Here is a 24,755-nt window from a genome sequence, read left to right as displayed (position 1 = left end):
TGATCGTTCTATTTTACCTCGAAACAAATTGTTACACCCACGTATACGTATGGGTTCATTAAATTCAGGTGTGATTGACCGATGTCGTAGCCAAAGCATACTCCTTTTGTGCGCTTTTTGAAGTGCACAGTTTTACATTTTTGAAAATTTAAAGTAAGACACCTAACTTTGCGATACTTTGAAATCTTATCGAGAGTTAACTGAATAACTATGCAGTGTTTTGCAGATAGTACTTCAGTGCAGATAACTGCATTCTCTGCAAAAAGTGTGCAATATCAATTACTTTTGTCTAACAAGTCATTAATTTGCGATGTGAATAGCAAGAGTGCCTACACATTTTCATGGAGCGATCCTGAAATTAGACACTCTGTCCAACATAACATGTTGCGTTCGTAATGCCAAGAAAGCATCAATCCAGTCACAAATTTAGTTTGGCATCACGCATGATTGTGGTGTGGTTGTGATGTTCAGTCCGAAGACTGGCCTGATGTCTCCACGTTAAACTAACCTCTCATCTCTGAGTAACAGCCGCAATCTACATCCATTTGATCCTGTATACTGAATTCTAGGTTTAGTATCTCTCTACAAATTTTAACCCCCCCCCCCCCCCCCACCTTACTTCTATTACCAAACTAATGCCTCAGGACGTGTCCTTCCTTTTACTCACGTTGAGAAATGTTTACTCCTCAATTCTAATTACCACTCACTCATTAGTTATTTGATTTACCCATGCTATCTTCAGCATTTTTCTGTAGTATTCATTTCAAGAGCTTCTATTCTCTTCATATCTGAACTGCTTATCGTCCATGTATCATTTCCGTAATGGATACGCTCCAGATGAATACCTTCATAAAATACACTATGTGATCAAAAGCATTCGGACACCCCCCAAAATATACGTTTTCATATTACGTGCATTGTGCTGCCACCTGCTGCTAGGTACTCCATATAAGCGACATCAGTAGCCATTAGACATCGTGAGATAGCAGAATGGCCGGCCGTTGTAACCGAGCGGCTTTAGGTGCTTCAGTCCGGAACCGCGCTGCTGCTACGGTCGCAGGTTCGAATCCTGCCTCGGGCACGGATGTGTGTGATGTCCTTAGGTTAGTTAGGTTTAGGTAGTTCTAAGTCTAGGGGACTGATGACCTCAGATGTTAAGTCCCATAGTGCTCAGAGCCATTTTTGAAGATCAGAATGAGGGCGCTCCGTAGAACTCACGAAATTCTAACGTGGTCAGGTAATTGGGTGTCACTTGGTCATACGTCTCTACGCGAGATTTCTACCCTTTAAACATCCCTAAGTCCACTGTTCCCGATGTGATAGTGAAGTGGTAACGTGAAGGGACATGCACAGCACAAAAGCGTACAGGCCGACCTCGTCTGTTGACTGACAGAGACCACCGACATTTAAAGAGGCTCGTAAAGTGTAATAGGCAAACATCTATCCAGAGCATCACAAAAGAATTCCAAACTGCATGACGATCCGCTGCGAACACTATGACAGGCCGGTGGTGAGCAAACTTGGATTTCATGGTCGAGCGGCTGCTCATGAGCCACACATCACGCTGGTAAATGACAAACGACGCGTCGCCTGCTGTAAGGAGCGTAAACATTTGACGATTGAACAGTGGAAAAACGCTGTGTGGAGTGACGAATCACGGTACACAATGTGGCGATCTGATGGCATGGTTTGGGTACGGCGAATGCACGGTGAACGTCATCTGCCAAGGTGTGAGGTAACAACGGTAAAAATCGGAGGCAGAGATGTTACGATGTTTTTCATAGAGGGGGTCTGCACCCCTTGTTGTTTTGCGTGGCACTATCACAGTACAGGGCTGCATTGATTTTTTAAGCACCTTGTTCCATCCCACTTTTGAAGAGCAATTCAGGAATGGCGATTGCATCTTTCATCACGATCGAGCACCTGTTCATAATGCACGGCCTGTGGCGGAATGCTTACACGGCAATAACATCCCTGTAATAGATTGGCCTGTATGTGCGTAGAACACCTTTGGGATATTTTGGAACGCCGACTTCGTGCCAGGTCTCACTGACCGATATCGATACCTCTCGTCAGTGCAGCACTCCGTGAAGAATGGGCTGCTATTCCCCAAGAAACTTTCCAGCACCTGACTGAACGTATGCCTGCGACAGGGAAAGCTGTTTCAAGGCTAAGGGTAGCCAACATCATATTGAATTCTAGCTTTACCGATGGAGGGCGCCACGAACTTGTACGTCATTTTCAGCCAGATGTCCGGATACTTTTGATCACATAGTGTTGTTCGTAACTCTTACATTTGCATCAGATGTTAACAGATTTCTCTTTATCAGTTATGCTTTTCTTGATATTGCAAGTCTGCATTTTATACGCTCTCTACTACCGCTATCTTCATTCAAGTAAATTCCATTTCCGTTGTTTTACCGAAGCCCAGAGATAGACGCGAATGGAAATGTACACTCTATCCATTAACAAGCGATTGAGACAATGCTGCGCGCTGCCCCGATAGTTGTTGAATACGTTCATTGGCGAGATCATATCCAGATTTAAGCAAAAGAGCGAAAGGAATCAAATTCAACGGACAGTAAATCCATTGTATCAGGTTTTCAGATCATGTTGCATTAAGTGCGGATACGGAGAAGGAATTAACTAAAATGCTGCGAGTTTTATCATAATCACTAAAGGAAGGAAACTTGAAACAGAACACTTCAAAAACCAAAATAACGACTGTCCAAAATACCAATGAAGAGATACAAACAAACATCAAGATACACTCCTGGAAATGGAAAAAAGAACACATTGACACCGGTGTGTCAGACCCACCATACTTGCTCCGGACACTGCGAGAGGGCTGTACAAGCAATGATCACATGCACGGCACAGCGGACACACCAGGAACCGCGGTGTTGGCCGTCGAATGGCGCTAGCTGCGCAGCATTTGTGCACCGCCGCCGTCAGTGTCAGCCAGTTTGCCGTGGCATACGGAGCTCCATCGCAGTCTTTAACACTGGTAGCATGCCGCGACAGCGTGGACGTGAACCGTATGTGCAGTTGACGGACTTTGAGCGAGGGCGTATAGTGGGCATGCGGGAGGCCGGGTGGACGTACCGCCGAATTGCTCAACACGTGGGGCGTGAGGTCTCCACAGTACATCGATGTTGTCGCCAGTGGTCGGCGGAAGGTGCACGTGCCCGTCGACCTGGGACCGGACCGCAGCGACGCACGGATGCACGCCAAGACCGTAGGATCCTACGCAGTGCCGTAGGGGACCGCACCGCCACTTCCCAGCAAATTAGGGACACTGTTGCTCCTGGGGTATCGGCGAAGACCATTCGCAACCGTCTCCATGAAGCTGGGCTACGGTCCTGCACACCGTTAGGCCGTCTTCCGCTCACGCCCCAACATCGTGCAGCCCGCCTCCAGTGGTGTCGCGACAGGCGTGAATGGAGGGACGAATGGAGACGTGTCGTCTTCAGCGATGAGAGTCGCTTCTGAATTGGTGCCAATGATGGTCGTATGCGTGTTTGGCGCCGTGCAGGTGAGCGCCACAATCAGGACTGCATACGACCGAGGCACACAGGGCCAACACCCGGCATCATGGTGTGGGGAGCGATCTCCTACACTGGCCGTACACCTCTGGTGATCGTCGAGGGGACACTGAATAGTGCACGGTACATCCAAACCGTCATCGAACCCATCATTCTACCATTCCTAGACCGGCAAGGGAACTTGCTGTTCCAACAGGACAATGCACGTCCGCATGTATCCCGTGCCACGCAACGTGCTCTAGAAGTTGTAAGTGAACTACCCTGGCCAGCAAGATCTCCGGATCTGTCCGCCATTGAGCATGTTTGGGACTGGATGAAGCGTCGTCTCACGCGGTCTGCACGTCCAGCACGAACGCTGGTCCAACTGAGGCGCCAGGTGGAAATGGCATGGCAAGCCGTTCCACAGGACTACATCCAGCATCTCTACGATCGTCTCCATGGGAGAATAGCAGCCTGCATTGCTGCGAAAGGTGGATATACACTGTACTAGTGCCGACATTTGCTTGCTCTGTTGCCTGTGTCTATGTGCCTGTGGTTCTGTCAGTGTGATCATGTGATGTATCTGACTCCAGGAATGTGTCAACAAAGTTTCCCCTTCCTGGGACAATGAATTCACGGTGTTCTTATTTCAATTTCCAGGAGTGTAGATGATGGACTCCATGTAACTATACAGTCAGTTCTACTGCTTAGGAAGCGTTGTCACTCAAGACGGCAGGTGCACCACGGGAATCAGAAGTGGAGCTGCCGTAGATAAACTGGCGTGCAGTAATAAAGATGAGCAGTGATAAATAGGCGCATAAATTTCAGAACTAGAAAAGAAGTCATCAAAAATATTGCCTGGAGTGTTTCGTTATATAGCAGTGAAACAAAGGTCCTGGTGAAACAGGATGTACAACGCCAGTAAGCAATAGAAATATGGATGTGGAGAAGGATGCTGAAAATAAGCTACAGGGAGAAAAAATCTAACGAGAGGGGCTTCAAGGATGTAGACGAACCAGAGACTTGATCAGTGCCGTACAAAAAACCAAAACAGAGTTCACCTGCCACGCGACACATCACAACGAATTATTGACTGCCACATTGGAAAAAACAAATTAGGAAGAATGGGAAGAGGAAGGACGCAGAAATAACATCTAGAGTCCGTGATGGATGGATCTAATTGAAAGAAAACGCTGACTCGAAACCCTCTGCAGATGTGAGACAAATGTGGTAGCAGTGACAAGGCATAGCCTTTAGAACAAGGACAGCCAAGAATCCGGCATGCAAGGAGGGCTGTCGCTCTCCCGCCAGAGCCCGCGTGACTGGATGCACACTTCCCACTGCACCGCGCCACTCTGTCTCAGCGTGAGGGGATGGAAGCGAGCAGCCGTGTGAGAGTCGTACTTAAATGAATGCAGTTGTACTGCATAGAACTTTGTTTCGTATTTCATATTTCTTAACAACGCAGAAAACAAACAAAACATATTTTCAGTATTATTTAATTACACTGCTGGGCATTAAAATTGCTACACCACGAATATGACGTGCTATAGACGCGAAATTTAACCGACAGGAAGAAGATGCTGTGATATGCAAATGAGTAGCTTTTCAGAGCATTCACACAAGGTTGGCGCCGGTGGCGACACCTACAACGTGCTGTCATAAGGTAAGTTTCCAACCGATTTCTCATACACAAACAGCAGTTCACCGGCGTTGCCTGGTGAAACATTGTTGTGATGCCTCGTGTAAGGAAGATAAATGCTTAACCATCACGTTTCCCACATTGATAAAGGTCGGGTTGTAGCCTATTGCGACTGCGGTTTATCGTATCGCGACATTGCTGCTCGCGTTGGTCGAGATCCAATGACTGTTAGCAGAATATGGAATCGGTGGGTTCAGGAGCGTAATGCAGAACGCCGTGCTGGATCCCAACGGCCTCGTATCACTAGCAGTCGAGATGACAGGCATCTTCTCCCCATGGCTGTAACAGATCGTGCAGCCACGTCTCGATCCCTGAGTCAACACATGGGGACGTTCGCAAGACAACAACCATCTGCACGACCGAATGTTGCAGATCCTGTACGGGCCTCTCTGGATACAGAAAATGTGCGACTGCTTCCCTCGCCAGCACATCCCCCAGATCTCTCACCAACTGTAAACGTCTGGTCAATGGTGGCCGAGCAACTGGCTCGTCACAATACGCCAATCACTACTCTTGATGAACTGTGGTATCTTGTTGAAGCTGCATTGGCAGCTGTACCTGTACACGCCACCCAAGCTCTGTTTGGCTCAATGCCCATTCGTATCAAGGCCGTTATTACGGTCAGAGGTGGTTGTTCTGGGTACTGATTTCTCAGGATCTATGCACCCAAATTGCGTAAAAATTTAATCACATATCAGTTCTAGTATAAAATATTTGTCCAAGGAATAACCGTTTATCATCTGCATTTGTTCTTGGTGTAGCAGTTTTAATGGCCAGTAGTGTACTTTGGTGTGTTGAAGACATAACTTTTGCCTGGTACACACTGTCGGCATATGGACAGCGCAGACAATTTCAAAGGTTTTCACACCCAGGTTGCTACGTAATTGTGAATTATTTAATTTCATAATTGAATAAAGCCTTCCGCAAACATGTATGTTGACTGAAACATTGTATCATGTTTGTAGCCTCATTTGGCAGACGTGGAAACTCTTCCAGAGAAACAGCAACGAAGACGTCGTGGATGGTTTTGAGATAAAAGAATCTGAATCTTAAACGAAAATGTAATTGCAGAGCAATCAGTTCCATGCACACACGGATGCTGACTTGGCAAACGACTTGAAAAAAGTTCAAAAACGGATGTGAAATCAACAGTGTGGCCAAAACGTTTATAAAATAATCCTTGTATTTCTTTCAAGGCCACAACAACATCTTCAGTTCTCGAGTTTTCCGTAATGCCAGTGACCTTAGGGAAGTGGACAGCGCTTTCTTTCTCAGAATTTGTCCCTTCCACAATGCGATTTTCTTTTCAAATGTATCTACATCAAACCAGAAATAACTTGTTTCTCATCTCGCAGTGTCTTACTGTGGGCAGTATGTAGTCAAGTCCACTTAAAGGGAGACGTCTGTAATCCATTCTGGACGTTCTAATTTTCGTTCGTGTTTTTCTTCCCCTTTCATAAATTCAACAATAGCGGGTTTTAAAATGGCTACATCGTTCCAGGCATGTCCCTTGACACGTAAATTGGAGTAATATGTAAAGTATTCGTTCAGTTCCAACGAAAACTGTTCCAGCTGAAAGTGGAATAATGTGTTCAACTTCAGAAAATTCACTGTACGTGCTGCCAATTGCATGACGTACTCCATGCGTGGAAATTTTGCACAAGGTTCCTCTTGATGTACACAGCAACTAAAACTTCTTTATAAAAATTCTTTTTCTGTTTCTGTTGCTGAATGAAATGGGAAGTTGAAGCTTCTACGTTATTTAATTCTGAAGCAGCTGAGTAAAACTGAACGTACTTTCTCTTTCCTTATTCTTATCATGTCAACACCGACCCACAATATTCTAGCGCGACGCAGTTTGACTGCCCAAAAAAAGAATAACCTGGCTTCAAACAATTAATTCAAAAGAGCGCCCTGACTAAAAAGAAATCCTAACAATACCCTATACATTTTATTAAGCACTTGCCTCACAAAAATCTTCATTACGCGTACTACTGAAATACAGCGAGCGTCAGTACTGCCAGCTAAGTAAAAGATTCTAACTACTAAAGCCATTAACTACTAATAGGCACCTGGTTAGAAAAGGAAAGATTTTTGTTAAACCAAATAATGCATTTTTTTACGTTAATAATGTGACATCCACTTCAGGCACGAATAAATCGTCATTGACATCTAGTACAAATTAATAATATTCAGTCTCCAAGTCGAACATGTGCAGATCGTTAGCCTACGGTAACACTTCAGACCTCTGTCCTCCATCAATGCTAACTTCTCACATCTAACATCCATCACTGCTGGCTGTTCACCTCCAACTGCCCAACAGTACTTCCATCACTGCTGGCGACTAACAACGAGTCCAACCAGCCACAGAGTCTCTTACAAAGAAAGCGCAGTCAGAGATCTAATATAAAGCGCTACACAGCGCTGCCAACACAGAAGTAGCCCACTTACACAATAAATCCCGTCTGTCGATCGTTGTAATTTTTTGCTCTTTCATTGTCAACTAAAACTTCAAGTGCTTTTTGCATGGTACTGTAACGTCATCCCATAGCAAATTTGTGGTACCTGTAGATTATTCGTCTGAATATTGCATAATAGATATAGAGAATTCTCATCCTTTCTTCTGTCATGGCCGCGCAGGGTATACGCGAGGTCTTGGGCGCTTTGCCACAGTTCGCGTGGCTCCCCCCCCCCCCCCCCCCCCCCCCCCGTCGAAGGTAAGAGTCTTCCCTAGGGCACTGGTGTGTCTGTTGTCCTTAGTGTAAATTAAAGTTAGATTGAGCAGTGTGTAAGCCTAGGGACCGATGATCTCAGCGGTTTGGTCCCATAGGAACTTAACCACAAAATCTTCTGTCATTCCCATTCGTTTCTAAAGGCTTCTTGCGATAGATCACTTGACCGCTTCTTTCTTGTGCAAACAGCCACTGGCCCTGTGAACTTTTATACTACACACAAAAAGCTAAGGGTAATCGGCGTTGAAACTACGATTCTGCCAAAATGAAGAAACTCGCGCCGACCGAAATGTACCGCGCCCCGCAACGCTAAATGAAACGTCACGCTGTACCGAATACGTCCGAAAAGTACCGAGCAAAGCCGAGACAGGCCGAGCCTCGGCCGGCATCGGCCCGCACATCGTACTCACGTGCATTTTGGCACTCTGTGGCCTACCCTGACTTAGAAGAAGGAGAAAGAGGAAGATGAAGAAGATGATGGTGATGATGTGATGATGATGACTGCTCTTCCAAGTCGTTTGCCTTCTCTTGGAGATGATGTGACTTTCAGTTATTAAGCTCTCCTGTACGAGTGAGTTAAACAGCTGTGTGAGTTATACGGTGTTCTGGTCTCTTGTAGATGAACGCTCAGTCAGAGAAGACACTGCATAAACGGAAGGTGCGTGAGATAGCTTCCCGGACGGAAGTTGGCTGCTCGTGCTTAAGAGATGCTGGACTGCAGCACTCGGGGCGCGCGCCTGGACGTAGCCCGCCGGATCTGGCACTTCTTAGGCGCGACCAGCCTCCCCCTCCCGCCCCCTCCTCCAGCCGGCTCATGTTATTGATTTGGGCGTCGCCTTCGCCCTGGCCACCGTCGGGAAAGAGGGCGACCACTCGCCCCGAAAGGCGACTCAAGAACGCGCCGTCGCACCCTCTCGCCGATGCATCACGTGTTCGCAAACTACACTCTCGTCTCTCTCTCTCTCTCTCCCTGTACAGATTCATCTTTCCTCTCCTTCTTCTGCTGAAACATCGACTACCTCTCTGACCTCCCTTTTCGGGAAAAACACCCCTTCCGCTGATCGCAATACACGTACAGCGTACTAGTTTCATAGCTTAAATGCTTACACAACACTTTATGCTCTGGGCAGTCACGTCTGTGGACATACATCTTGATAAATGAAGAACCGCAACAACTGTGAAATGATCCTTTAGTGAAACGACCAGTTTCACAGTTTTATAGCTGCATCCACAGGTATACATATTAGCAGAAAAATAGGGGAAAAATAAAACAGTTAACCACTACTGGCCATTAAAATTGGTACACCAAGAAGAAATGCAGATGATAAACGGGTATTCCTTGGACAAATATATTATACTAGAACCGACATGTGATTACATTTTCACGCAATTTGGGTGCATGGATCCTGAGAAATCAGTACCCAGAACAACCACCTCTGGCCGTAATAAAGGCCTTGACACGACTGGGCCAGGGGTCAAACAGAGCCTGGATGGCGTGTACAGGTACAGCTGCCCATGCGGTTTCAACACGATACCACAGTTCATCAAGAGTAGTGACTGGCGTATTGTGACGAGCCAGTTGCTCGGCCACCATTGAACAGACATTTTCACTTGGTGAGAGATCTGGAGAATGTACTGACCAGGGAAGCAGTCGAACAATTTCTGTATCCAGAAAGGCCCGTACAGGACCAGCAACATCCGGTCGTGCATTATCCTGCTGAAGTGTAGGGTTTCGTAGGGATCGAATGAAGGTTAGAGCCACGGGTCGTAACACAACTGAAATGTAACGTCCACTGTTCATCCACTGTTCAGAGTGCCGTCAATGCGAACTAGAGGTGACCGAGGCGTGTAGCCAATGGCACCCATACCATCACGCCGGGTGATATGCCAGTATGGCGATGAGTGATGACGAATACACGCTTCCAATGTGCGTTCACCGCGATGTCGCAAAATACGGATGCGACCATCATGATGCTTAAACAGAACCTGATACATCCGAAAAAAATTACGTTTTGCTATTCGTGCACCCAGGTTCGTCGTTGAGTACACCATCGCAGGCGCTCCTGTCTGTGATGCAGCATCAAGGGTAACCGCAGCCATCGTCTCCTAGCTGATAGACTATGCTGCTGCAAACGTCGTCGAACTGTTCGTGCAGATGGTTGTTGTCTTGCAAACGTCCCCATCTGTTGACTCAGGGATCGAGACGTTGGTGCACTGTTAGTGATACGAGGCTGTTGGGATCCAGCACGGCGTTCCGTATTATACACCTGAACCCACAGATTCCATATTCTGCTAACAGTAGTTAGATCTAGGGCAACGCGAGCAGCAATGTCGCGATACGATAAACCGCAATCGCGATAGGCTACAATCCGACCTTTATCCAAGTCGGAAACGTGATGGTACACATTTCTCCTCCTTAGACGAGGCATCACAACAACGTTTCACCTGGCAACGCCGGTGAACTGCTGTTTGTGTATGAGAAATCGGTTGGAAACTTACCTCATGTCAGCGCGTTGTAGGTGTCGCCACCGGCGCCAACCTTGTGTGAATGCTCTGAATTGCTAATCATTTGCATATCACAGCATCTTCTTCCTGTCGGTTAAATTTCGCGTCTGTAGCACGTCATCTTCATGGTGTAGCAATTTTAGTAGATAGTAGTGTATTTTCTACTACCTCAGTTAAAAAAAGATGTATCAGATAACGGATAAGAGTACTTAGAATCAGTTCGTATATGCCCCAGACCAGGGTTAAATCGACAACCAAACATTCTCAGTCAAATCGAAGTAAATCGTCCGTCGAAGAAATTGTAGTCAGGAAATAATATCGGCAGAACGATGGAGTCGAACATCCCAGAAACCAACAGAACCTACAATAAAAACCGTCTGGAGAGATTCCGACGCTGGCAGAACTAGCTAAATTTCGTACAGAAGAGTTAGAACACATTCGCTTCGGGCCACCGCAGAGGACACATGTTCCAGGGCTTGAGGCAGCACCCACTCTTACAGCTGCACCGAGAAATGACTCCGACTTAGAGCTGAACACAAAGGCCGATCTGAACTTTTCAATTTTGAGACAGCCCTGCAGCCGTCTTCTACCCTCGCACATATTAATAGTAGTAAGCATGGACCGTCGTTGCAGCCACTGATGCGAGGCGAACGTAAAGTCAGTTAATTTATACCAGGGTTTCCTTTTGCAGATCTAATTTGCATACCCAGCTAGTAGCACTCATCATGCACTTAGGCGAGAGTACTGGTGTTCATTCACGCCTTTCCGGGACCGTTCTTCAAGTCACTAACCTTTTTCGCACCCATTGGCCGTACTCGTGACGTAGTTTTATATTGTTCTTTTATGTATCCATCCATCTGTGCATAGTTCGTATCTGCAATCCCTTGTTCACTTGTTAAATGTTTGTATTATTGATTCAGTGAGTAAGTCATTTTTAATGTCTCTTGGAAATAAACCAGATTGATATAGTAACTATTTGTTTCCTTTAGTAGTTTCATGGACCCCGTCATCAATATGTCCATATTTTCGTGCTTAATTGGGTCAGCCCTAGTAAATTTCAATTAATAATCCATTATCCATAGTGCGATCTTCTTCTTTTAAATTTGCGTGATCTTATGGAGAACTTCCCATTCCTGTAGGTCACCGGGGATAGGATCCGTAGCATCTTACAATACTGTAAACAGCTCAGCTGCCACCTCACAGACTCTACGAGTGTAGAAAGTATGGTGAGCAAACATACCAATTTTTCCCATAGATCAGTACAAAATGCACTATGTGGTAAGTTTTTCTATACGTAATGTAGACATATTAGTTCAAAAGTGCTGCAGATGGATTGTGTTGGCATCTTTGTATAACCAAATGTAGAAAAATAGGTGGCGCATTTCATAATGTCTGATATACTGAATAACATACACTTAAAATAAGCAATTGTCTAAAAGAATGTATGACTTGACATTATATTTTGGACTATAGAGTTTGTTTCAGTTAGTCTTTCCTTCCATTTAATAAGAACGAGTTGGAGCCCACGCCTGTAACTATGTTGTAAAACGTAACTGAATATTTACGTCAATTTTTAACGTATTTCCGAAATAATGTTGTAGTCTTTATCAATTTCCTGTTGGATAAACACAGTAAAAGCAACACTTGTACAAAATATTTCTCGAGCACTGAAGTTTCTGTTACCGTTTGCAGCAAGAAAGCTGTCAGAAATAGCGTAGATGAAGAAAGAATCTGTTACGGTTACCTGGGCGTCTTCTGATACGCATTTCACCTGCGTAAGGCCCCCCCATGAACCATGGACCTTGTCGTTGGTGGGGAGGCTTGCGTGCCTCAGCTATACAGATAGCCGTACCGTAGGTACAACCACAATGGAGGGGTATCTGTTGAGAGGCCAGACAAACGTGTGGTTCCTGAACAGGAGCAGCAGCCTTTTCAGTAGTTGCAAGGGCAACAGTCTGGATGATTGACTGATCTGGCCTTGTAACAATAACCAAAACGGCCTTGCTGTGCTGGTACTGCGAACGGCTGAAAGCAAGGGGGAAACTACAGCCGTAATTTTTCCCGATGGCATGAAGCTTTACTGTATGATTAAATGATGATAGCATCCTCTTGGGTAAAATATTCCGGAGGTAAAATAGTCCCCCATTCGGATCTCCGGGCGGGGACTACTCAAGAGGATGCCGTTATCAGGAGAAAGAAAACTGGCATTCTACGGATCGGAGCGTGGAATGTCAGATCCCTTAATCGGGCAGGTAGGTTAGAAAATTTAAAAAGGGAAATGGATAGGTTAAAGTTAGATATAGTGGGAATTAGTGAAGTTCGGTGGCAGGAGGAACAAGACTTCTGGTCAGGTGACTACAAGGTTATAAACACAAAATCAAATAGGGGTAATGCAGGAGTAGGGCTCAACAAAATATTTTCGCATTCGGAAGAGAAAGTTGGTGACTGAAATTTCGTAAAAAGGTCTCGCCGCAACGAAAAACGTCTATGCTGTAATGACTTTCATCCCAACTCGAGTATCATATCTGCCACACTCTCTCCCCTATAACGTGATAATACAAAACGAGCTGCCCTTTTTTGCACCCTTTCGATGTCCTCCGTCAATCCCACCTGTTAAGGATCCCACACCGCGCAGCAATATTCTAACAGAGGACGAACGAGTGTAGTGTAAGCTGTCTCTTTAGTGGACTTGTTGCATCTTCTAAGTGTCCTGCCAATGAAACGCAACCTTTGGCTCGCCTTCCCGACAATATTATCTATGTGGTCCTTCCAACTGAAGTTGTTCGTAATTTTAACACCCAGGTACTTAGTTGAATTGACAGCCTTGAGAATCTACATCTACATCTACATCTACATCCGTACTCCGCAAGCCACCTGACGGTGTGTGGCGGAGGGTACCCTGAGTACCTCTATCGGTTCTCCCTTCTATTCCAGTCTCGTATTGTATGTGGAAAGAAGGATTGTCGCTATGCTTCTGTGTGGGCTCTAATCTCTCTGATTTTATCCTCATGGTCTCTTCGCGAGATATACGTAGGAGGGAGCAATATACTGCTTGACTCTTCGGTGAAGGTATGTTCTCGAAACTTCAACAAAAGCCCGTACCGAGCTACTGAGCGTCTCTCCTGCAGAGTCTTCCACTGGAGTTTATCTATCATCTCCGTAACGCTTTCGCAATTACTAAATGATCCTGTAACGAAGCGCGCTGCTCTCCGTTGGATCTTCTCTATCTCCTCTATCAACCCTACCTGGTGCGGATCCCACACTGCTGAGCAGTACTCAAGCATTGGGCGAACAAGCGTACTGTAACCTACTTCCTTTGTTGTCGGATTGCATTTCCTTAGGATTCTTCCAATGAATCTCAGTCTGGCATCTGCTTTACCGACGATCAACTTTATATGATCATTCCATTTTAAATCACTCCTAATGCGTACTCCCAGATAATTTATGGAATTAACTGCTTCCAGTTGCTGACCTGCTATTTTGTAGCTAAATGATAAGGGACCTATCTTTCTATGTATTCGCATCACATTACACTTCGCTACATTGAGATTCAATTGCCATTCCGTGCACCATGCGTCAATTCGCTGCAGATCCTCCTGCATTTCAGTACAATTTTCCATTGTTGCAACCTCTCGATACACCACAGCATCATCTGCAAAAAGCCTCAGTGAACTTCCGATGTCATCCACCAGGTCATTTATGTATATTGTGAACAGCAACGGTCCCATGACACTCCCCTGCGGCACACCTGAAATCACTCTTACTTCGGAAGACTTCTCTCCATTGAGAATGACGTGCTGCGTTCTGTTATCTAGGAACTCCTCAATCCAATCACACAATTGATCTGATAGTCCGTATGCTCTTACTTTGTTCATTAAACGACTATGGGGAACTGTGTCAAACGCCTTGCGGAAGTCAAGAAACACGGCATCTACCTGTGAACCCGTGTCTAAGGCCCTCTGAGTCTCGTGGACGAATAGCGCGAGCTGGGTTTCACACGATCGTCTTTTTCGAAACCCATGCTGATTCCTACAGAGTAGATTTCTAGTCTCCAGAAAAGACATTATACTCGAACATAATACGTGTTCCAAAATTCTACAACTGATCGACGTTAGAGATATAGGTCTATAGTTCTGCACATCTGTTCGACGTCCCTTCTTGAGAACGGGGATGACCTGTGCCCTTTTCCAATCCTTTGGAACGCTTCGCTCTTCTAGAGACCTACGGTACACCGCTGCAAGAAGGGGGGCAAGTTCCTTCGCGTACTCTGTGTAAAATCGAACTGGTATCCCATCAGGACCAGCGGCCTTTCCTCTTTTGAGCGATTTTAATTGTTTCTCTATCCCTCTGTCGTCTACTTCGATATCTACCATTTTGTCAACTGTGCGACAATCTAGAGAAGGAAGCACAGTGCAGTCTTCCTCTGTGAAACAGCTTTGGAAGAAGACATTTAGTAATTCGGCCTTTAGTCTGTCATCCCCTGTTTCAGTACCATTTTGGTCACAGAGTGTCTGGACATTTTGTTTTGATCCACCTACCGCTTTGACATAGGACCAAAATTTCTTAGGATTTTCTGCCAAGTCAGTACATAGAACGTTACTTTCGAATTCATTGAAAGCCTCTCGCATAGCCCTCCTCACACTACATTTCGCTTCGCGTAATTTTTGTTTGTCTGCAAGGCTTTGGCTATGTTTATGTTTGCTGTGAAGTTCCCTTTGCTTCCGCAGCAGTTTTCTAACTCGGTTGTTGTACCACGGTGGCTCTTTTCCATCTCTTACGATCTTGCTTGGCACATACTCATCTAACGCATATTGTACCATGGTTTTGAACTTTATCCACTGATCCTCAACACTATCTGCACTTGAGACAAAACTTTTGTGTTGAGCCGTCAGGTACTCTGTAATCTGCTTTTTGTCACTTTTGCTAAACAGAAAAATCTTCCTACCTTTTTTAATATTTCTATTTACGGCTGAAATCATCGACGCAGTAACCGCTTTATGATCGCTGATTCCCTGTTCTGCATTAACTGGTTCAAATAGTTCGGGTCTGTTTGTCACCAGAAGGTCTAATATATTATCGCCACGAGTCGGTTTTCTGTTTAACTGCTCAAGGTAGTTTTCAGATAAAGCACTTAAAAATATTTCACTGGATTCTTTGTCCCTGCCACCCGTTATGAACGTTTGAGTCTCCCAGTCTATATCCGGCAAATTAAAATCTCCACCCAGAACTATAACATGGTGGGGAAATCTACTCGAAATATTTTCCAAATTATTCTTCAGGTGCTGAGCCACAACAGCTGCTGAGCCCGGGGGCCTATAGAGACATCCAATTACCATGTCTGAGCCTGCTTTAACCGTGACCTTCACCCAAATCATTTCACAATTCGAATCTCCGTCAATTTCCTTCGATACTATCGCACTTCTTATCGCTATAAACACGCCTCCCCCTTCACTGTCCAGCCTATCTCTGCGGTATACATTCCAATCAGAGTTTAGGATTTCATTACTGTTTACGTCTGGTTTCAGCCAACTTTCTGTTCCTAGTACTATATGGGCGTTGTGACCGTTTATTAATGAGAGCAGTTCTGGGACCTTTCTATAGACGCTTCTTCAGTTTACTATTAGCACATTAATATTGTTATTCCTTGTTGCATTTTGCCTACTCCTGCCTTGCCGCGTCTCAGGAGGCGTCTTGTCGGGCCTAGGGAGGGAATTCTCTAACCTAAAAAAACCCCATGTGCACTCCACACGTACTCCGCTACCCTCGTAGCCGCTTCCGGCGTGTAGTGCACGCCTGACCTATTCAGGGGGACCCTACATTTCTCCACCCGATAGCGGAGGTCGAGAAATTTGCACCCCAGCTCTCCGCAGAATCGTCTGAGCCTCTGGTTTAAGCCTTCCACTCGGCTCCAAACCAGAGGACCGCGATCGGTTCTCGGAACGATACTACAAATAGTTAGCTCTGATTCCACCCCGCGAGCGAGGCTTTCCACCTTCACCAACTCCGCCAACCGCCTGTACGAACTGAGGATGACCTCTGAACCCAGACGGCAAGAGTCATTGGTGCCGACATGAGCAACAATTTGCAGTCGGGTGCACCCAGTGCTCTCTATCGCCGCCGGTAGGGCCTCCTCCACATCTCGGATGAGACCCCCCGGCAAGCAAACAGAGTGAACACTGGCCTTCTTCCCCGACCTTTCCGCTATTTCCCTAAGGGGCTCCATCACCCGCCTAACGTTGGAGCTCCCAATAACTAATAAACCCCTCCCCCCGTGTGCCTGCTCGGACCTTGCTGAAGGAGCAGCCACATGTCCACTCACAGGCAGAGCGGGCGATGCCACACGGCCAGCCTCCACATTGACCCTCCGCCTCGTGCGCCGCGAACGCCGCTGAACCCGCCACTCCCCTTGGGGAGAGGGTGGCCCAACCGCGCCCGGTACCCGCGAAGATGTCTCGACAGCAGGGACAGTGGGTGAAGCATCTAACACCTGGTGTGCACCATGCGACGCACCAGACTCCCCACTGCCGCTACACTCCGAGGCAGCAGCCTGAAGACGGCTGACCGCGGCCATCAACACGCTCAGCTGTTCGCGAAGAGTGGCCAGCTCCTCCTGCGTCCGTACACAGCAGCCACACATCCTAGCCATCCTAAGAAATCAATTTACTATAGAGTGTTAATCAGCTTTTAACTAGACTGCTAATTCACTAAATTGTACTATTTATCGAGTAATCGAATTCCAACGGATTTCTTTTGGAACTCATGTGGATCATCTCACACTTTTCGTTATTTAGCGTCAGCTGCCACCTGACACACCATACAGCAATCTTTTCTAAATCGCTTTGCAACTGATATAAGAGAAATCAGAGCTCGAACAGAAAGGTTTATGTGTTCATTTTTCCCGCGCCCTGTCCGGGAGTGACATGGTAGGGAAATAGTATGATTGTGGTTCGATGAACCCTCTGCCAAACACTTAAACGTGAATTTCAGAGTAATCATGTAGATGTAGATGTAGAAGTTCGATGTTTCCTCGATAATTTCTTCCCAGGTCGGTGGACTGGCCGTGGAGTGCCTATCGCTCGGTCACCTCGTTCCCCCGACGTGACGCCACTGCACGTCTTCCTCTTGCGTTTCATTAAAGACCGTGTGTATGTTCCCCCCGTACCAAACAATTTAGACCTGAAAAATAAAATCTACGCTGCCGTTTGCTAGCTATTACGAACGAGAATTACCCATTTGCGAGCTTCGCTGGGTCGAGAAAACCACTTGCGACGTGCTACGGTCTCTCTTTATGCACGAGGATACGAGAAACACACTGGTTGCACTGGGTGATCACTTGTAATTTTAGTTCGAAGTCAGTTATCTAGTAAAACTAGATGGATCGAGCCTCCACGTGCTTCTGCACGAAAAAAACAATTATCACCGAAGCATCTACATAGCATGTATCCCCTTGGGGTTCCGTAAAATGTGTTTGGACTTATTAACTAAATTGGCTACTTTAGGTATCAGGGGTGCCAATCATTTCTGCTGCACTATCCCCAGTAATTTTAAATTAATGTTAAATTTAGAAAAACAAATGTTAGCAAGCAGGAATAACGTTTAGTGAACACAACACAGTTTTAACGAACAGGAGTTTATTTTAACTCGTTCAGGACAGACGTGACTGAAATACTGGTAAGTGTTCTTGATTTAACCTCAAATATTTACCGAGTTAGTTCAACAGCGCCACTCAAATATTAATCACAATCATTAACGTTTCTTTTAAAATAGCTGAAACCCCAAGATGAACGAAGTTCCGAGCTGAGAATACTTCTCGAAAAATAATAATAAACCAAACACAGTCCGAAGTCCAACCGCAAGCTAAAATCACTATGTCCCACAGCGGTTGTTCAGAGTTGAAAGTTCGACACGACTTCGCGGTACGAAAATATTCTAAATTCAACCCGTGCGTGAAATTTTCACAAGTCTCACAAACGCAGCACAGAGAATTCTTCAAAGTACAGCAGCACCCAACTGCTGAAAATCACAAATTCCACGCGACTTCGCGGTCCGAATATATTCTAAGTCCACTTCGTGCACGGACTTTCGCCAGTCACACGTGCTATCCCTTTCAACTCAACTGAATGACTGCCCCCTACCACAGAAAATGACCGCCCTTAAAAGCCCTCGGTTTGAACACTCTGAAGTGAAATCAAGTTTGTTTGCACATAAAATTTGCTTTTACACTTAATATAGAAACAATAAAATGCATGCGACGCTTCTATTCAGACGGAAATTTTCCGCTGAATTCAGATTCATCATCAGGATTTCTGTACGGGTTCTTATTCTCATATTATTAAAATTTATGTATTCTTCACAGAGAACTTTTCATTATTTAAAATACTTTCAATGCATAAATAACTGATATTATTATTGTATTACCTATTCCTTATGTCTATTTTTCCGTACTGCCGCTATCTTTATAGTTCCTATTTTTTATTTATCAAAATTCTGCATTTTTAATCACGAAAACAGCATTCCGGCTCCTCATTCGAATTTTTAAAACATGTAAAAAAATACATAGATGCCATAATACTACTCATTCAGACATTTGACACCTCGTTCGTAAAATTTTGCCAGCGTGTCTCCAAGATGTCCAATTTACAATCTTACTTAGTTATTAAAAAAATTAAGTTTATTTTAATTCAAAAACTACCAGGGCGACTGGAGGCGCGTTTATAAGAGTACAACCGGCTAATTTTGTGCTTTAAAATGAGCCTTCAAGCTCCTTTGTACCACATTGGGATGAGTTTTTATTTATTTCTACATTCATTTTAGCTCTATGCTACAAGGGGCCAGGAAAAAGCCCGCCGTGAACCAGCGTACCGGCCGTTGAGTTTCCCCGTCACGTTGCTGGACGCCAAACTGACCTTACTCATTTTAAAGTACCGCCATCGGGCAGTCAGTGCCGAAACTAGGACGATTCTGCTGCTGTCAAGACGGCTGACACACACCCATCTTAGGTGTAAACACGCCAGTTTCTCGACTGCCACTTTGCTGCGATTTTTACAACAGAAACTGCAGTCTTCACATCCGCCCCCTAAATCCTGTCAACTCACACGTTGCACATGTTACACCCGATTTTCTGCAACAAGTGTGGGAAGAAATTGATTACAGGGGGGATGTTTACCGCATCACAAATGGCAGTCACACTTATGACGCTTGGAACTGTGAATGGCATGTCTCAGCACTCTAAGGACGGCCACCTGGCGGCCATACAACCGGACGCATCTTGTCGACCGTGGTTCGCCTCGGTGCAGCTTCTAAGACGTCATGTGAGTTATATCATTCGTATGAGGCTACAACACGGGTGTTACCCCACACACCCATATCTGTTGATGGTTATCAGTTCTGGACATTTCGATACGGACTCAACGACAGTAGCGGATGTAGATCACGTCGCATTGCAAAGTTGCAAGTACACCGCTGCACAATCAGTTTTCTATTTGAAATTGGTTGTGAGAGTTTATCCCCTCCCCACAAACGATCTTGTTTTACTCCACCGTTTTAAGAAATATAACTTGTTCACAGACTATCTGAAAGCCACCTGCATCCAAATTAAATTTATTAGTTGCTGAGGTCTTTATTTTCACAATACATCAGCCCGGTTCGTAACGGGTGCGTAATTTTGTTTTAATTTGCGCGCAAGAATGCTTTCTTGTGCGTTTTAACTCCCTGTGTCTACTGGCACTATTGTGCATACTGTTGGTTGTATTGTGTTTGTCATTTTGGGTTTTTCTTTTACTTTTAAGTACGCCTGCCTGTATGCTACATTTCTCATATTGTTGTATCATGTTATTCATAATTTTAAACTTCAGCTATTGTTGTACCTTTTGTATTATGTACGGCGTCAGCCCTTTCATGTTTTGTATTTTATTTTAAGAGCATATGAGTGTTTGTCTTAATGTTGTTGTATAGTGCTGTTTGTAATTCTGCTCCAGTGTCATTGTTATCACTGCTGCCAGATGTCTAGTCTTTGTATGCTAACTTCGTAATTTTGTAATCAGTAAGTTATTCCAATGTCGTAAAGTCCTTTTTGACTCACCCTGTATAATGCATTGCAAAAAAAGTGTGTTGTGTTATACGTCGGATATTTGAAAATCATCGATTGAAAATCACGTGTATAAGAACCTTCAACATTGCAGCGCGTCAGCAATAGTTGGTTAATATATTAAAAAAATAGAAACCCGCCTCGACTGCGGAAAAAGCATCTAGTGTTTACCTGGCAGTTTATGGCGGGTCATGGCCCATCGAACATAGACCGGTGTGAGGTGGAGGTTACACCACTAAGTTAAGTAACGGCTTAGACTTTGTACATATGTACTGTTTGTGTTTCCCTTTTTTCGTTCATAACTGTATAGCCATGGTGTTCTTTTAATAATTGTTCTGAAGAATGCGTAGTTATCTACGCCGAAACCTAGGTAAACACTAGGTGCTTTTTTCGCAGTCGAGGCGGGTTTCTAGTTTTTTAATAAATCACGTGTATTTCTTAAATTGTAATATCTCGATGGGTAAACTCTTTGCTGTCGCAACATATTTTTACGGTGGTTCTACAATTACCCGTTACGCTCAGTCTCTGTATCTCAGCTGAATGAGTCAAAATACTTCACTGGTAGCTGCTCATGTGTGTCATAATACGCCCTGCTGTACGGCAGTCGTCTGTAGCATGATATATGAAATGTAAAAGTCATACTGTTTTTCGCTTTGTAAGCACTTCTTTTCGATTATGTATGATGTTCAGTACTTAACGACTATGGATTGTAAATTTTTCGTCAGTAGCATGTGTTGTTCCTGTCTGTCTATTTGGTATAGTCCCTGGATGATGGTTGAAAACCGAAATCGGTCGGTATAAATGTGTAAATTTCACTGCAGCCAAGTTAACATGCATTTGTTAAAAGAAGCTTTCTGTCTAGATACTACATACGACAGGATACTGTCGGCACGTGGTTGTTCTCTGCTCAGAGACCATAGTTCTGTATCTAGGTACACTGAACAGCCAAAGAAACTGGTAAACCTGCCTGATATCGTGTAGGGCCACCGCGAGCACACACAAGTGCAGCAACACGACGTGGAATGGACTCGACTAATGTCTGAAGTAGTGCCGGAGGGAACTCACTCCATGAATCCCGCACAGCTGTCCATAAATCCGTAAGAGTGCGATGGGGTGGAGATCTCTTCTAAACAACAAGTTGCAAGGCATCCCAGATATGCTCAATAATGTTCATGTCTCGTGAATTTGGTGGTCAGCAGAAGTGTTTAAACTCAGAAGAGTGTTCCTGGAACCACTCTATAGCAATCCTGAACATGTAGGGTGTTGCATTGTCCTGCTGGAATTGCCCAAGAACGCCAGAAAGCACAATGGACATGGACGGGTACAGGTGATCAGACAGGATGCTTACATACGTCTCACTTGACAGAGTCGTATCTGTACGTATAAGGAGTACCATATCACACCAACTGCACACTCCCCACAACGTTACAGAGACTCCGCCAGCTTGAACAGCCCCTGCTGGCGTGCAGGATCCATGGATTTATGAGATTGTCTCCATACCCACACACGTCCATCCGCTCGATACAATTTGAAATGAGAATCGTCCGACCAGGCAACATGTTTCCAGTCATCAAGAGTTCAATGTCGGTGTTGAAAGGGCCCAGGTGAGGCGTCAACATTTGTGTCGTGCAGTCATCAAGGCTACACGAGTGGGACTTCGGATTCGAAAGTCCATATCGATGATGTTTCGTTGAATGGTTCGCAGGCTGGCACTTGTTGATGGCGCAGTACTGAACCCTGGAGCAATTTGCGGAAGGGTTGCACTTCTGTCACGTTGAACGGTTCTCTTCAGTCGTCGTTGGTCCCGTTCTTGCAGCATCTTTTTCCAGCCGCAGTGAAGTCGGAGATCTGATGTTTTACCTTATTCCTGATATTCGCGGTACATTCGTGAAATCGTTGTACGGGAAAATCCCCACTTCATCGCTGCTCGGAGATGCTGTGTCCCATCGGTAGTGCGCCGACCATAATACACAAATGGCCATTAAAATTGGTACACCAAGAAGAAATGCAGATGATAAACGGGTATTCATTGGACAAATATATTATACTAGAACTGACATGTGATTACATTTTCACACAATTTGGGTGCGTAGATCCTGAGAAACGAGTACCCAGAACAACCACCTCTGTCCGTAATGACGGCCTTGATACGCCTGGGCATTGAGTGAAACACAGCTTGGATGGCGTGCACAGGTACAGCTGCCCATGAAGTTTCAACACGATACTACACTTCATCAAGAGTAGTGACTGGCGTATTGTGTGAGCCAGTTGCTCGGCCCCCATTGAGCAGACATTTTCACTTGGTGAGAGATCTGGAGAATGTGCTGGCCAGGGCACGCAGTCGAACATTTTCTGTATCCAGAAAGGCCCGTACAGGACCTGCAACATGCGGTCGTGTATTATCCTGCCGAAATGTAACGTTCACTGTTCAAAGTGCCGTCAATGCGAACAAGAGGAGACCGAGACATGTAACCAATGGCACCTCATACCATCACGCAGGGTGATACGCCAGTATGGTGATGAGGAATACACGCTTCCAATGTGCGTTCACCGCGATGTCGCCAAACACGGATGCGATCATCATGATGCTGTAAACAGAACTTGGATTCATCAGAAAAAATGACGTTTTGCCATTCGTGCGCCCAGGTTCGTCGTTGAGTACACCATCGCAGGCGCTCCTGTCTGTGATGCAGCGTCAAGGGTAACCGCAGCCATCGTCTCCGAGCTGATAGTCCATGATGCTGTTCGTGCAGATGGTTATTGTTTTGTGAACGTCCCCATCTGTTGACTCAGGGAGGGAGACGTGGCTGCACGATCCGTTACAGCCATGGGGATAAGATGCCTGTCATCTCGACTGCTAGTGATACGAGGCCGTTGAGATCCAGCACGGCGTTCCGTATTACCCTCCTGAACCCACCGATTCCATATTCTGCTAACAGTCAATGGATCTCGACCAACGCGAGCAGCAATATCGCGATACGATAAACCGCAATCGCGAAAGGCTACAATCCGACTTTTATCAAAATCGGAAACGTGATGGTACGTATTTCTCCTCCTTACACGAGGCATCAGAACAACGTTTCACTAGGCACCGCCGGTCAACTGGTGTTTGTATATGAGAAATCAGTTGGAAATTTTCCTCATCTCAGCACTTTGTAGGTGTCGCCACCGGCGCCAACCTTGTGTGATTGCTCTTAAAAGCTTCTTCCTGTCGGTAAAATTTCGCACCTGTAGCACGTCATCTTCGTGGCGTAGCAATTTTACTGGCCCGTAGTGTATCACGTTCAAACTCAGTTAAATCTTGATAACCTGCCATTGTAGCACCAGTAACCGATCTAATAACTGCGCCAGATGCTTGCTGTGTCGACCGCAGCGACTTATTGTGCCTGTTTACGTATCTCTGTATTTGAGTACGCATGCCTATACCAGTTTCTTTGGCGATTCGTTGCAGTTTAGAGGACACTATGCTTGCTGCGTAGCCGTTGCTGCTGCCTGTGACTCACGGCGGTCCTGCTCGTGTTGTCTGTGCGCAGAGGATCATGGACTCGGCGGAGCAGGCGGCGCTGTCACACCGGCCGGAGCGGTCGTCGGGTGCGCGCTACTACAACTCGCGCCGCCTCAACGAGTACGGGCCGGACGGCCGGCTGCGGCCCGGCTACCAGGAGATGGCGCTCACGCCCAACCGCCACTTCGACCAGCTCGCCGTCAACACCAGCCTCAGCGCCGTGCTCATGCCGCCCGAGGTGCACGACTCAGGTGGGTCCCCGCTGCCTTCTCCGTCACATCGGGTCATGATCGTGCACAGGCTTGGAGCTAACCTCCACCAGAAAACTGCAGCGAAATGCAGGAAGATCTGCAGCGGATAGGCACTTGGTCCAGGGAGTGGCAACTGACCCTTAACATAGACAAATGTAATGTATTGCGAATACATAGAAAGAAGGACCCTTTGTTGTATGATTATATGATAGCGGAACAAACACTGGTAGCAGTTACTTCTGTAAAATATCTGGGAGTATGCTTACGGAACGATTTGAAGTGGAATGATCATATAAAATTAATTGTTGGTAAGGTGGGTACCAGGTTGAGATTCATTGGGAGAGTCCTTAGAAAATGTAGTCCATCAACAAAAGAGGTGGCTTACAAAACACTCTTTCGACCTATACTTGAGTATTGCTTGTCAGTGTGGGATCCGTACCAGATCGGGT

General features: G+C 45.7%; 1 protein-coding gene across 4 annotated transcripts in view; it reads left to right on the top strand.

Moving 5' to 3' along the window:
- LOC126365875 (voltage-dependent calcium channel subunit alpha-2/delta-3) overlaps positions 1-24,755 on the top strand; it is an 859,858-nt gene that overhangs the window by 393,879 nt on the left and 441,224 nt on the right. For all 4 annotated transcript variants that reach the window (XM_050008568.1, XM_050008566.1, XM_050008567.1 and 1 more), the window contains exon 4: positions 24,084-24,306. In XM_050008568.1, the coding sequence (XP_049864525.1) occupies positions 24,084-24,306 (223 nt within the window). The remainder of the gene's footprint in view (positions 1-24,083; positions 24,307-24,755) is intronic.

The sequence above is a fragment of the Schistocerca gregaria genome, chromosome 4, assembly GCF_023897955.1.
Source record: "Schistocerca gregaria isolate iqSchGreg1 chromosome 4, iqSchGreg1.2, whole genome shotgun sequence".
Taxonomy (NCBI): Eukaryota; Metazoa; Arthropoda; class Insecta; order Orthoptera; family Acrididae; genus Schistocerca; species Schistocerca gregaria.
This window is presented reverse-complemented; position numbering and strand designations above follow the sequence as displayed.